Source organism: Diospyros lotus, chromosome 15 (genome assembly GCF_014633365.1).
Source record: "Diospyros lotus cultivar Yz01 chromosome 15, ASM1463336v1, whole genome shotgun sequence".
Lineage (NCBI taxonomy): Eukaryota > Viridiplantae > Streptophyta > Magnoliopsida > Ericales > Ebenaceae > Diospyros > Diospyros lotus.
This window is the reverse complement of record NC_068352.1, coordinates 2,279,564-2,294,434: the sequence shown is the minus strand read 5'-3', so window position 1 is coordinate 2,294,434 and position 14,871 is coordinate 2,279,564. Positions and strand designations below refer to the sequence as shown.

Below are 14,871 nucleotides of genomic sequence, written 5' to 3'. Positions count from 1 at the left end.
ACCTAAGGCTATGAGGCGAGGTGATGAGGTGGTGAAGTGTATTACTAAAATACCCTTCACTCAAAACAATAAGACGCAATGAATATTTTTATCATTTATGATGCATTATGTAGTTCAAAGAATACCAATAACATAGTCATTTCAAAAATATTAGTTTGAGATAGTATACGTATTGGAGAACACTTGAGATGTTATACTTCAAATACACCGCCCACAAAAAAAAAAAAACAATAATGTCCTAAACTAATCAAATGCCATCACATATTAATGATAAGATTAAACTCACTCTAAATTACAACACTTGTTTCTGAATTTTGTATTTTATGATATACTAATTATTACAATTTAATTTTTGTCACTTGAATCACTGAAATTTGAGTCATATTAAAATTTTATTCATCTTTTGATGTTTTGTTTAATTTTATTAACGATAGTTAACATGATATATATTAATATAAATTTTCAAATTATTCTACGGTATAATTAACTTAATATATAATTAACTTAATATATAATACCCCAATATTCACTAATAGAATTGAATGAAAAATAAAAAAAATAACTGCATTTGAATATAAATAGAAGTTTAATAATTACGGTGACAAGAACTGAAGTATAGTAACCAGTTTATATCAAAGACATAATTTACTAATATATAAATATAATCTTATCATTAAAAGGTGACAACATTTATAAATATTTTTTAAATATATTTACAAATAGTATCTTATCACTAGGAGGTGACAGCATTTAATTTGTTAAGATGTAATATTTTTTAAACATATTTATAAATAAAACCCTCTCGACAACATTTACAAATATTTTTGAATATATCTACAAATATAATCTTATCACTAACAGGTGATAAAATTTATTTTGTTAAACTTATTAATAATCATGTAATATTTTTAAATATATTTACAAATATAACCTTACTATTAAGAGGTGGCAACATTTACAAATATTTTAAAATATATTTACAAATATAACGTTACCGCTAACATATAATAATATTTATGGGCCAAATCCATATTTTTGGCTTTGTATTTTTACCTTTTTTTTTTGTTTGTTTGGTGTGGTCACTCAAATTTTGTTGTTATTTTAATTATATTTATGTACTTACATTATTAAATCAATTTTGTACTTGTACTTTAATGTTTTTTTGTTTGGCAACTTAAATTTTTCGTTGTTTCGTTACGCACTTATACTTATATTTTTGAGTAAATTTAACTTCTGCTGCCAATCGACTTCTCATATTCCTTGCCGTCGACCGACTTTTCACATTTCTTTCCACCAACCAACCATGGTCTCGCATTTCTCGTCATCGACTCACCTTGTTTGAGGTTAAATCTACCACGATAATGTCTTAACCAAGTTTGTGTTTGTTAATCGATGGTGGCATTGAGCATGAAAATGTTGATTTGTGTTATTGAATTGATGGCAACTGAACCTCATTTGTGTTTGTGAATTGATGATGACATGGAGTAAATAGAGTTGTGAATTAACGGTATTGAGTATTGTCAGGGCGGTCTTCGTCCTCGTCTTCACCTTTCTTGTTTAGAAGGTCGGGTCATCGGCTCCGACCTTTACAACATCCTTTACTGTCGGTCTCGTCTCTTCTTTTGCAATGTTGAGACTTAGGTCCGTCATACGATAATCCTTCCACCTCATTACACAAACCACTCTCTCATTGATTCGGTTAATGAATAGGTTCATGTTAGAATGTGTGTAAGTCACACATAATACGTCGTCAAATGAAGTGTATGATTATTTCAAAATTAAAAGTTCAGACACACAATATGTCCACTTAAAGTTGGAGGGACCAAATGGGTAAAAGACCAAAATTGGGGTCATTTTTATGCCTTTTGCCACATATACATGATATTTACGTATAATCATGAATATACACGTATGTGTATGTATGTCACTAAACCGCCAGCTGGTTTCTTTAGCGGACGGGCAAGCGCATTCCCCAGCCCTTTCTCTCCCATTATATGTATGTTTATGTAGTTTGGATCTAGAGAAATCATTCTGTTTGAAGGTTTGATTACAGGAAAATGGAGCAAGTCGGCGAAACAGAAGTGGAATCTCAGGTCGGTTTCCTGAAAGTTGCTTCAGTTTCCTCTGTTTTATTACTCTGATTTCTCTCTAACGCAACAAGCATTCCGGATTTATAGTAGCTCATCTTTGGTGTAATCAAATCCAATTTCTAACTTCCATTCAGGGAATCCCTTCCGATTCTACAGATTTTATTAGTTCCAATCCAAGTATTGCTGTTTGATTCTTGCTTGCATGGTTTGGCTGTTTTTAATTTGGCTGCTAAGGAAATGGTGGAAGTTAAAGAAGAGCAAGCACGGACTTATTCGGTGATTGTAGGTTTTGGTTTTTGTTAGTTCGTCTGTTTTTTGACTCGAATGCGAGAAGCATTCCACATTTATGCATAGGTCATGTTTGGTGTAATCAAATCCGATATCTAACTTGAGTTCAGGAAAACCGTTCCAATTCTACAGATTTTGTTAGTTTCAGTCTATGCATTGCTGTTTGAGTCTTGCTTGGATGCTTTGTTATTGTTAACTTGGCTGCTGAGAAAATGAAGGAACGTAGGGAGAAGAGAGTATGGATTTATTTGGTGATTGTAGATTTTGGTATTTTCAAGAAGAAAAGAACGAAGGAAAGAAAAAATCAATTAGTTATCTTTCTATTTCCTATAATTGTTTCGGCAACCAAATCGATCTGTGCGCAGTTGTGGATTAGGCTACTCGTTCTGGCTCAAAAAGACTATGTTCTGACCTGGAATCTCTCAGCACTTTTGATGGATGTTTGAATCTAGGCTCTTGCAATGTTGGCATAGACACTAACAAGAAAAAAAGAAAGAAAACAGGAACGTTTATCCTTGTCATTTCATCATGGTTGCAACAGGCAACTTCAGATGCAGTACTGATCTCTCTCACCTTATATATGTGCATATATATTTATATTATTCTTTTTGCTTTTCTTTTCTTGTTTGTTTAGCATGTGTTTTATATAGAACTTTTGGCAGTTTAAAATGATTTCTTTATTACTGAAACGAAAGGGAGATGTTGAAAGGGAAACCCAAAGTATCATGCGTAATTATATCATGGAACTACACGTTAGTTTGTAAAAATTTTGGCTTATTTTCATGGGAATTCCTAAAATAAAGCTCCAAAAATTACTTTTAGTTTAATCAGGAGGAACAAAAGGTTTATTTTGTTGAATAAGTGACTGGCATGTAGACTATTGAGAAATACATGCCATAGATTGTATTTCTCAATATCCCAAGCAGCTATTGAGAACTGCAATTTCAAAGTTTGTCATATTATTTCCTTCATTTAACTTTTTTGAGTTGCAACATTTTAAAAATCATTTCCAGTATGTCACAACCCCAAGGATCCCCAAAGCTATAATTGTCATTATAATAGTAGTTAGCTCACATGCATTACACAATAATTATAATTTTCCTTCTTTTCTGTTATAGATAATTGCCCTTAGCTATAGGCAGTTAGGCTTACCGTTTGTATTGCACATGGGTGCATATGGGAGACTGTTAGACTATATATAAGCCACAACTGAGGATGAGAATGTATGCTTTGAATTGATATTGAATTGTCTCAAATTCCCTCTTACGAATTCTCTCTAATTTCTCCCTCCTCTTCTGCTAATTTCTCTCCTCCTCTCTGTTCTTCTGCAACTCTCCCTCATTCCTGTTTATAATCTCCTTCCTGCTGTCTAATTCTCCCTCAATCCAGTTATGTTATTAGTCTTAATTCACTCGGATCCCTCCGATTCCAATCCAAACCCTAGGTACACGACACAGTAGTTGATCTTTGCATCTCTTTTGAGTTTATTGTGTGTGAGATAACATGTGACTTATGTACATTCCCTGTCACCACCTTTTATTCATGATAATAATAGAGTTTCCCATTCATGCAGGTCTATATGGCTTGCATTGCACACAGTCAGCGGTAAGGTTTTTCCTTCTTTTTTCCCCCTCCTTTTTTTGTTTCCTTCCTTTCCAATGTACACAAATTTTGTGTGTGAAAACTAATGTTGGAAAAAGTTGACTTATATTTAGTTTCCAACGATGAGATGAGGATCATGAAAAATTGTACAAAAATTGCTATATCTTGAGTTATAATTTTATATTTGATTTTCAATTCAACAGAAAAATGATACCTAAAATGTTAATAATGATCTTGTGAGAACAAATAAAGCAGCAACAATATTTATGTGTGTCTTGTAGATTGAAATTTCTCTCTTTCATGTTCATGGATTATTGCATTCTATTTTTCACATTCTGGAATTTTATATTCTAATGCACTTATTCAAAAGTTCATGTGAAAAATGGTAAGCATAGGGGATTGTAGAACCCCAAGATCAAGTGCTTACTGCTAGGCCAAAAGTTTAAATTGTTAGCTGAGGCGCAACTTTATTTCCATAATGTCTGCTAGCTCAGAACCCCACACTAAGTGGGAGGCGGACGTGAGGGGTTGCACCCTTTGGGTGCCAATGGGTTGGGATGTTAAGCCTTGGGGAGTTACCAAATACCGCGAGCGCATAGAAGGAATGCTGGGGCCCCATTACCCTAACAGGGTGTCACGGCACCCCTGTGAAGACCACTGCTCCTAGCTCGGATTGAGTTAGGAGTGGGGTTCGACTAACACAAAACGGAACAGAGCAAGGAAGGGAGAGAACGAGAATGAGAGAGAGAGTTAAGAATGAGAGAGGAGAAACAATTATGATATTCTCATTAATTCTTCTTACTCTAACCAGCTGGGAATATATAGCACTCGGCGGTGGGGAGCTACTACAGCAGATTCCCTCCTCCATGTGGTTATAACCGCTTCTTGTCCTATTCTAATTCCCTCCACGTGGGGAATCTTCCAGCTAATATGACTAAGGCAAATACAACAAGGAATTTAACAGAATTACAGCAATTGGAAATAATGAAAGTAAGCAAAAAATAAACCAAGACTCGTAGCTACAAAGTGTATCCATCCTAGGACCCCTTTTGTGACAATTCCCCCCTCCTTAGAGCTTTCTTGTCCTCAAGAAATGTCGAGAAGACTGGCAGCTCTGGGAAATCGTGTAAGCAAGCTAGGCAAGTATTCTCAAGTCTCGCTTCCTGCTGCACCCCCCTGCCATTTCACCAATACTTGAATGAGTGGAACCCCTTGATTGTGAATTACTTGCCTATCCAAAATAGCTTCCGGTTCTTCCAGGTTATCCTCTCCCTCAGAAAGATTGGGCATCGCGGGATTCACTTGCTCGGTCCCTACGGCTGCCTTTAACAGGGAGACATGGAAAACTGGGTGGATTCGAGTTCCCTTTGGAAGTTGCAGTCGATAGGCCACCTTTCCTATCCTTTCCAATATGGGAAAAGGGCCAAAATATCTAGGGGCAAGCTTTGAGACCCGCTTTTTAGTGATAGCCTTGAGGTGGTGCCTCCTTAACCTCAAGTAGACTTTTTCCTCGACTTCAAATTCCCTATCACTTCTCTTCTTATCTGTAGCTTGCTTCATTCTGTTTTGAGCCGCGACCAGTTCTTGTTTGAGCTGCTGCAATACCTCTCTTCTATGCTGCAAGTACTCTTCCACTGAGGCCGCAGTGGAATGTTCTCCTGAAGTTGGTAGTAAAGGAGGCTTATAACTGAAGAGAGCCTCGAAGGGAGACACCTTTAGGGAGGAGTGTTGGCTGGAGTTGTACCACCATTGGGCTAAAGACAGCCACCTGTGCCAACTCTTGGGCTGCAAGATGTAGATGCACCTTAAATAATTCTCCAAACCTTAGTTGACCCGTTCAGTGTTGCTATCCGTCTGAGGATGATAGGCTGAAGACATGTTTAGCTTAACACCCAATGCCTTCATAAGTTCTTTCCATAGGGCGCTTGTAAAAACCTTGTCTCGGTCGGAGATAATAGTAGTGGGAACCCCATGCAAGGCTGCCACCTGATCCATGAAAATTCTGGCCACTTCTTGGTATAAGGGTGGGCTAACCCTATAAAATGAGCAAATTTCGTGAATCGATCAACCACCACCATAATACTATCTTTCCCCTCAGATCTGGGCAGGCCCTCAACGAAATCCATAGAGATGCTAGACCAAGCTTGCTCGGGCACTGAGAGCAGTTGTAGTAGCCCCAGATAGGCCACATTCTCAGCCTTACACCTCCTACAAATGTCACAACCCAACACAAACCTTCTTACCTCAGCTCTCAGCCCGGGCTAATGGAAGAGTTGTTTCACCCGGAGGTAAGTATTTTGGATGCCCGAGTGCCCTCCCAAAGGAGATTCATGTAATGACTGCAGGATTTTCTTCTTGAGATCTTCTTTGTTTCCAATGACAATCCTGCCCTGATGCCTTAACATTCCATCCACCAGCGTATATCCTTCAACTCCTTCTGATCCTATGGCCAACTTTTCCAGCAACTCCTTCACTGTTGTATCCCCTTCATAACTCTCGATTACCTGTTGGCACTAGGGGTGTTCGCGGTGCGGTTTGGCCGGTCTGAATCATTTTCAACACGCCAAATCGCTAGTGCGGTTTTTCAACCAAACAAGACTGCGGTCTAGTTTGGGTTCGGCCAAACCGCGGTTTGAAATGCTATTTAAAATCACTAAAAAAGATATTTAAAAATGGTAAATAAAGACACAAATATTGGTAAATAAAGACAATTAAATGTAAATAAATAGGAGCAAAAAATAAAGACAAAATAGTGTAAAAAATAAATAGGATGGGCCGCCAATTATTAGATTTTTATAATAATAATTTTTTTATAATTTTTTTTATTATTTTCTTGGGTGGTTCGGTTTAAAACCAAATTGCAAACTGTCCAAACCGCAAACCATGTGGTTTGGACAGAATCCAAACCGTTTTTGACCGCCAAAAAAAAAACTGATCGGATCGGTTTGGTTCGGTTCGGTTTGGTTTGGCCGGTTTCCGCGGTGCACCGGTTTTTTTGAACACCCCTAGTTGGCACCATTCTGGGATCACAGTAGTTATGGCTGCCACACTCCCCTCCTCATGACACCTTGATAATGCATCAGCAACCACATTTTCTTTCCCTTTTCGGTATTGTATCAAGTAGTCCAATCCCATTAATTTGGCCATGCCCTTCCTTTGCAACTGTGTTTGTAGTTTTTGTTGTAGTAAAAACTTCAAACTCTCATGATTCGTTTTAATCGTAAACCTCCCTGCTTCCAAGTAGTGCCTCCATTTATCAACAGCCATTAGCACCGCAATGAACTCTTTCTCATATATACTCAGCCCCACATGTTGCGAGCCTAAAGCTTGGCTCAAGAAAGCCAGGGGCCTCCCTTCTTGCACCAGGATTGCCCCCACTCCCGTTCCACATGCGTCAGTCTCCAAGACAAAGGGCTTGCTAAAATCAGGTAGCCCCAACACAGGCACTCTGCTCATAGCTTTCTTAAGCTCCTCAAAAGCCCTCTCCGCCTCTGATTCCTAGCTGAAGTTCCCCTTTTTAAGTAGTTCGGTTAGTGGTTTGCTGATAATTCCATAATTTTTCACAAACCGTAGTAATATCCAATTAGGCCGAGGAATCCCCTCAAAGCTCTCATGGACTGAGGCCTCGGCCAGGACACCATTGCCTCCACCTTCTTTGGATCTGTACTAACCCCTCCCTTGGATATAATGTGCCCTAAATACTCCACTTGCCCTTGACCAAATGCACACTTAGATTTTTTAATGAAAAGCTGGTTAGACTTGAGGATTTCCAAGCTGATTTTGAGGTGAATTAGGTGCTGGCTAAGGGAAGGACTGTAAACTAAGATGTCATCAAAGAACATAAGAATAAATTTCCGAAGATAAGGTTCAAATATCCGGTTCATTAGGGACTGAAAAGGGGCCGGGGCGTTGGTAAGCCCAAATGGCATTACCAAGAACTCAAAGTGTCCGTGATGGGTCCTAAAGGCTGTCTTATGTACATCATCCGGTCTCATCCTAATTTGGTGATACCCCGAACGCAAGTCAAGCTTTGAAAAGATTTTGGCGTGGTGAAGTTCATCTAAGAGGTCTTCCACCAAGGGTATAGGGAACTTATCTTTAATGGTTATGGCATTAAATTGGCGATAGTCCACACAAAATCGCTATGACCCATCTTTCTTTTTGACTAATAGGACGGGTGACGCAAAGGGGCTTTGGCTGGGCCTGATAAGGGACTGTTGTAGCATTTCTCGAACCATTTTCTCTATTTCAGTCTTTTGGAGAGGTGGGTACCAATAGGATCTTACATTAATGGGTTCAGTGTTCGGCTTTAGGTGAATGGTATGGTCATATGGTCTGGCGGGAGGTAGGGAATTAGGTTCCATGCACAGGTCCTCATAATCTGCTAACAATTCATTAATGCAATCTAAGTGATTTACCTGGTCAGAGGGCTCCCTAGTTGAGCTGATCGTTAGGTAGGCCTTCCCATGCCCTCCTGGAACTTCCTTCGAAGTTATGATGGAGAATAGATTGGCTAGCTGACTCCATTTCCCCTTGAGCACCTTCTGTAGCCTCCTTCCTGTCATCATTTTGTATGCTCCGGTTTCCTTGCCTTCTGCCAGTATCATTCTCCTTCCTTCCTTTTCAAATGACACCTCCATTCGATTAAAATCAAAACTGATCGGACTTACTCCCTTCATCCAATCCACCCCCAGCACCACGTCACATCCCCCCAGTTGTAACAATCTGAGGTCTGCTTCGTAGGGTTCGCCCTGCATCTCCCAGCGAAATCCATTGCACGCTGATGTACTCATCACTTGCTGGCCATTGGCCACGATCACACTCAGAGGAGGCGTCCCAGTGAGCTGACACCCCAGCTTATTGGCCGTGCCTTCATCTAAAAAACTGTGGGTACTCCCACTGTCAATTAAGACCATCAGACCTTTCCCCTTAACTCGACCTTCTACCTTCATTATTTTACTGTTAGGTACCCCCTTCAAGGCATGGATGGATATCTCCCCATTATCCTCTTTAGCCTCCTCCTCCTCTTCTTCCTCTGTTACTGCTTGTTCAGGCTCCTCATTATCTTCCAGCAACAGTATCTGCCTTTTGCACTGATGGCTCACATGATACTTCTCTCCACACCGGAAACACAATCCCGCCAGCCTTCTTTGCTCCCTTAGTTGTTCTCCAAAAGAAGTTGGGTTGGGGCCTGCCACCCCTCTCACCCCACTACTTCCTCTCACCTGATCCCGGTTGGAGTGTCTTCCCGCAACATTAGGTGGCCCTCCAACTATGCCCCTCGTTTACTGTCTCTGCTTTCTCATTAAGGCTTCCACCACCATCTCCTGCAGCCTAGCTTTTTCGGAGGCTTGCTCAATTGATCGGGGTCTCAACACCTTCACCATTGGTCTGAGCTCGTCATTAAGGCCACTTAAGTAACTTGACACAAAATAAGCCTCCGAGAGGTGAGGATTGTGCTGGATCATGAAAGATCTCAATTCCTCAAAGCGCCTTTGGTAGTTCTCCACACTTCCGATTTGCCTCAGTTTGTTAAACTCCTCCACAACATCCTCCATACTTCTTTCCTTGAACCTCTTGCACCTTCTCAGAGAATTCCCCCCAAGTGTAGATCCTACCCTGTGGAAGGCTTCCTTGATACCAGGCATCCACCACTTCATTAAAATGAGCCGTAGCCAGGGGTACTCTCTGCCCTTCAGGGATGCCATACCACTTAAACATCCTTTCGCACTTCCTTAGCCACCACCGAGGATTAATTCCCTCGAAGGTGGGAATATCCATCTGAGGCATCGGAAATCCTGCGTGAGGGTTAATAGGCCTGTCTCAAGCCCTGTCCATCAATCCAGTCAACTCCTCTTCTGGGTCCGCTCTGATCTCCGAGGTGCCGCGTTCCCCGTTAACTTCATTCCTCTATAGGATTGGTTCTGTGCGCTCTCGAAGTGGAAAATCAAGAGACAGCCTGATTGGGTTCTGGCGGGCGAACGTAACCATGAACTATTGCATTTGAGCACTCAATTCATCTTGCACTCGGACGATGGACCCTTCCAGCCTCCGCTCCATTCAATCCATGGAGTTCTCCATTCGTCTGTCCAACGCCATGATAGCCTCATGGTTATGGGTAGCTCCTAACTCCAGCTGGTCGATCCGATTTTGACAGTCGGTCGTGGCCGAGCTGGTCTGTTGGAGTTGTGATTCCAGGTTCTTCATACGAGTACCTTTTGCCATTACCGACTTCCTTCTCGGTTGTCCAAGGAAAGGTGGCTCTGATACCAAATTGTCATGGCACCCCCGTGAAGACCACTGCTCCTAGCTCAGATTGAGTTAGGAGTGGGATTCGACTAACACAAAACGGAACAGAGCAAGGGAGGGAGAGAACGAGAATGAGAGAGAGAGTTAAGAATGAGAGAGGAGAAACAATTCTGATATTCTCATTAATTCTTCTTACTCTAACCAGTTGGGAATATATAGCACTCGGCGGTGGGGAGCTTCTACAGCAGATTCCCTCCTCCATGCGGTTATAACCGCTTCTTGTCCTATTCTAATTCCCTCCACGTGGGGAATCTTCCAGCTAATATGACTAAGGCAAATACAACAAGGAATTTAACAGAATTACAGTAATTGGAAATAACGAAAGTAAGCAAAAAATAAACCAAGACTTGTAGCTACAAAGTGTATCCGTCCTAGGACCCCTTCCGTGACACAGGGATGAGTGTTTTACCAACCAAGCTGACATGTATTGAGGGGCCGCACCCTTTGGGTGCCAATGGGTCGAGATGTTAAGCCTCGGGGAGATACCAAATACTGCGAGCGCATAGAAGGAATGCTGGGGCCCCATAACCCCAATAGGGATGAGTGTTTTACCAACCGAGCTGACGTGTATTGAAGGCTTCTTTTTTTACCTTGCCCTTGTATTGCTGCAATGAGGAAGTACTATTTAAGGAAGGCACAAAATTTCTGCTAAATATCAGCTGCCATGTGCATCTTTATTTCCTTTTCTTATTTTTGCTTGACTTGGATTCATATAGACTACACTATTTCTGCGTATGGTATATGCTATCAACTGTTGGTTTTGTTGATCATAGAAAGATCTCCTTCCCTCCCCTTTCTCTGCATCCTTCCTTCCCCTTTCCCCCAAAATGTTGGATACTCATGATATGTGAGTGTTTGATATACTCTTCAGACTAATAAAAGGGCTTGTTTACAAATAAATTATGGGGATCATAAAAAGGGTGTCCTCAATGAAATGAGGCTCCCTGCTTTGAGAGAGTTAGGAGAGGCTTGTTTTTTGTTTGCAAAATTCCCCTTTCTTTCTTTTGTTTTTCTTTTCTTTTTGCAAAGAGGCTATTCCCACATGGAAAAAGAAAAAAGAAACATAATGAGCCTGAGTTCCAACTCCAACGAACACTACTGGGAAGACAATGTAGTTGGTTATAAAATGTAGGATATGCATTTTTGTTTCTTTGTTCCTAAATTGATCTCTGGTTTCATATGATAAATGATTGAGGCTTTGACAACTTTTATTAACAGAATTGGAATCTCTTACTACAATTCAAGTGTTCGCCAACTCTATGTGATGGAAGTTTGGGAAGATGGCAGACAGGATTTTCCTCTAATAGATATGGGTATGAATTTCATAAATCTTGCAAATTTGGCTTTGCATTGCGTAAGACCTCAAATGGAGGACTTTGATTTGGTATTTTTTCAATTGGAATTTCTTCTTGTTATTCTACCTTTCTTATTTCCATTTTCATTTTCATTTTCATAGGATCTAATAGTTCTCTCATCATGTTTATTTTCATGCATCTTATAAATACTTGTGAATCAAGCTGTTTCAGTAAAATATCAAGCCAAGCCTTTGATCATTTATGCAAGCACTAAAACTGAAGAGTCCCTTTTAGTGGCTTTGCAACGACATGGTATGCTGCTTGTATCTGCTTGATGGGTTAAATTATAAGCTTGTTTGGGCATTGTTTACACTTTGAAATGATGCAGATGGAACATGTGAGGTTCCAGTGAAGCTTATGAAAAGCTCATTATTCAGCTATGAGCAAGCATGGCACAGGTATAGAACATAAGCAAAGGGCAGTTCTTACCCTTTCTCTTCTGTTGGTATGTTTGGGCTTTGTTCATTTGTATACATTAGGCGGGTTAAAAGTGTTTTTCAAGTTCTATGAGGTATGTATCTGCCAAAAGATCCAGAATATTTAAAGAAAAGTCAAAGAAATGATCATAACCGCAAACTATACTGGTAGTTTTATAGTGTTGTACATGCTTAACCTTGTATATAGTTATTGGCTTTTCTAAGTGGTACCTTGTAGAGTTGTATATATACCTAACACATGAATAAAATATTCAACACTTTTTGTCTCTTCTTCAAAACATATCCATTTGTGAACTTCTAATTGTGAACGTGTAGTACAGATCTATTTGATTGTTTAGAAACATGCATGAATTCTCCATATGCTTAATCTTTGTAATTTGAAAATGATAGTTTCTTTTCATTCCTTGATGAATGAGGGAAACCATCTTTTTCACTTGGAAGTATCCTATGACCTTGTTAGGTGATTGATCTTTTCTAGTGTTTGGATGACACGAGTCTTGAGGATGTGGTGGGGGCCTACTTGGGATCACAAGCTTGTAATAACTAAATGGCCAATGGAAACATCAATCAGATGAATGACTGGAAAGTCCATAAATAAATCTGAACCAAATGGTCACATAAATAGAATGAATAACCTAAAGATGGTGCAAACATGTGATGTATTATCATGTCAATTGACGTAAGAATAAACAAAATGTACACACAGAAAGGATAAATTACAAAAAAAGAAAAAAGAAAAAAGAAAAAAAACTTTAGTGTGTTTTCAATTTTAGATCGAACTTTTAATTTTTTCAAGAGCCACACTCGAACTTTCTTTAGTGTCAATTGTGGACTGCCATTACACCCATCTCCAAAACCCTCTTTGCTCTTCCCCATAACCCTCCCAAAACCTGCCATCCACACCTATAAAGCTGCCTTTACCACCGCTGCCTTCAAAAACTCCATCTCCAACATTATCAAACATGACCTACATAGTTATTCACCACCATTGAGAGATACTGACCACCGTTGTTGAGTGTTTGTATGGCTGGTGGTTCTCTCTTTCTTTCTAGTTGTGAGTTTATGTGGCAGCCATGTCATCAATTAACAACAAACATTAATGAAATCAAACAACAATCTACAATTGAAACAAATAGAAAGTTGGATGTCCATATTAAGTCATGATGGAAAAATGTTCCCACATAACATAATCCTAGTACTCATGGTGCGGTGGAAAAAATACGGGGTCAACTAGACCCTACTAAAGGCTTGTTAGGTGCTTCTGTACATAAGAATAAAAACCATCAAGAATCTATCTTCAATACCAACAGAGATGAAACAAAATGGCCTTATACAATCCTGATGATGCAAAAAGGGACATGACCCAATGAATGGACTTTAATGTGAATGGACAAAACAAGTTGAAATAACCCTGGTCTTACAAATCAGGATGGTTCGAGTTATTGGTGGGTCTCTAGGCATTGACAGTCAGCTTGGACCAACTGGGCTTTTAGGCCTTGGTGGATTGGGTTTGGCACCAAGCCAGGGCTGTCTCAGTTAACCTAGGTGGGCTAATCCAAGCTCAGTCAAGCCCATACGGGCTAGCCCAGGCTGGGGCAATCTAGATGGGCTGATCTCGGCTAGCCCAATCTTGATATGCTTGGGTAAGGGAAAGACCTCTAGGATTACGATAGAGATGCTAGAGAAAGCAATCATACCAATCCAAAACAGAAAAATCCCTAAGAACATAAGAAAATCCAAGGACATAAGAAAATCAAATACCAATGAAACATCTCCAAGCTTTGGTAACAACTTTAGTTTGGCCATCAGTCTTGGGGTGGAAACTAGAAGTGATTTTTAAACTAACAAAATTGACATTCCCTTTTCTCCATGTTTCAAAAATAAATAAATAAATGAAACCTTGACAGTCCTTTCATACACAATGGAATAAGGTAAACCATGCAATTTAACTATCTCTTGAAAGAACAAGTTGGCACATGTGAAGCATTGGTTGTTTTACTACAAGGAAGGAAATATGCCATCTTGGAGAACCTATCCACTATAACAAAAATGGAGTCATGCCTTCAAGTAGTCTTGGGCAATCCAAGGACAAAATCCGTGTTCACATCTCTCCAAGGTGTGTGTGGAATGGGAAGAGGAGTGTACAAGCCAGTGTTATTCTTCTTAGGCTTAGCTAGGTGCCATGTGTAGTGCCATAGTTTTTTCTTTCCCAAGCTTGCTAATCCACATGCATGCATTTCCCAAACTAGGAAGTCATAAAATGAAGTCCATGGCATGCACAACTTGGTCCCCCTAAATAAATAACCCTCTTGAATGACAAAGTCAATGAAAGATCAAGGATTACCTTCACTAAACTCGTGGTAATTCATACCAAAATTAGGACAAGTAGGATAAACATCCTTCACCATGTCTAAACCAATAATCTCTCGGTTATCACCTGAAAAGGGTGCTATCTTGCTAAGAACATTGACAACTTTGTTATCCACTCCAAAGCAATTCCCAAGGATAGAAGTATACTCGCTAAGGAACTCAAAACACCTAACATGTCTGGTATTCAACTTCTTTTAGGTACAAATATCTAAGTGCTTGATGATTAGAGTATAGGACAAAATCTTGTGGCAACAAATAATACCTCCAATGACGAAAAGGCTAGACAACAGTGTTGAATTCTTTATCATAAACAGAATACCTTTGTTTGGCCTCATTCAGTGCCTAAAGAATTCTATGAGTTAACCCTCCTGGCTAAAGACACCGCCAATACCACTACCAGATGCATCACAAACAACATAA

General features: G+C 39.7%; 1 protein-coding gene across 4 annotated transcripts in view; it reads left to right on the top strand.

Moving 5' to 3' along the window:
- The first annotated feature begins 1,956 nt into the window (after window positions 1–1,956).
- Window positions 1,957–14,871, top strand: part of LOC127792411 (DNA mismatch repair protein MSH5) — a 55,046-nt gene continuing 42,131 nt past the window's right edge. For 2 of the 4 annotated variants that reach the window (XM_052322886.1, XM_052322889.1), the window contains exons 1-5: window positions 1,957–2,093; window positions 3,952–3,983; window positions 11,508–11,602; window positions 11,816–11,896; window positions 11,973–12,042. In XM_052322886.1, the coding sequence (XP_052178846.1) occupies window positions 2,058–2,093; window positions 3,952–3,983; window positions 11,508–11,602; window positions 11,816–11,896; window positions 11,973–12,042 (314 nt within the window). In that variant the 5' untranslated portion in view covers window positions 1,957–2,057. Of the gene's footprint in view, window positions 2,094–3,951; window positions 3,984–11,507; window positions 11,603–11,806; window positions 11,897–11,972; window positions 12,043–14,871 lie in introns of all 4 variants that reach the window. The other 2 variants (XM_052322887.1, XM_052322885.1) reach the window with 1 other exon arrangement.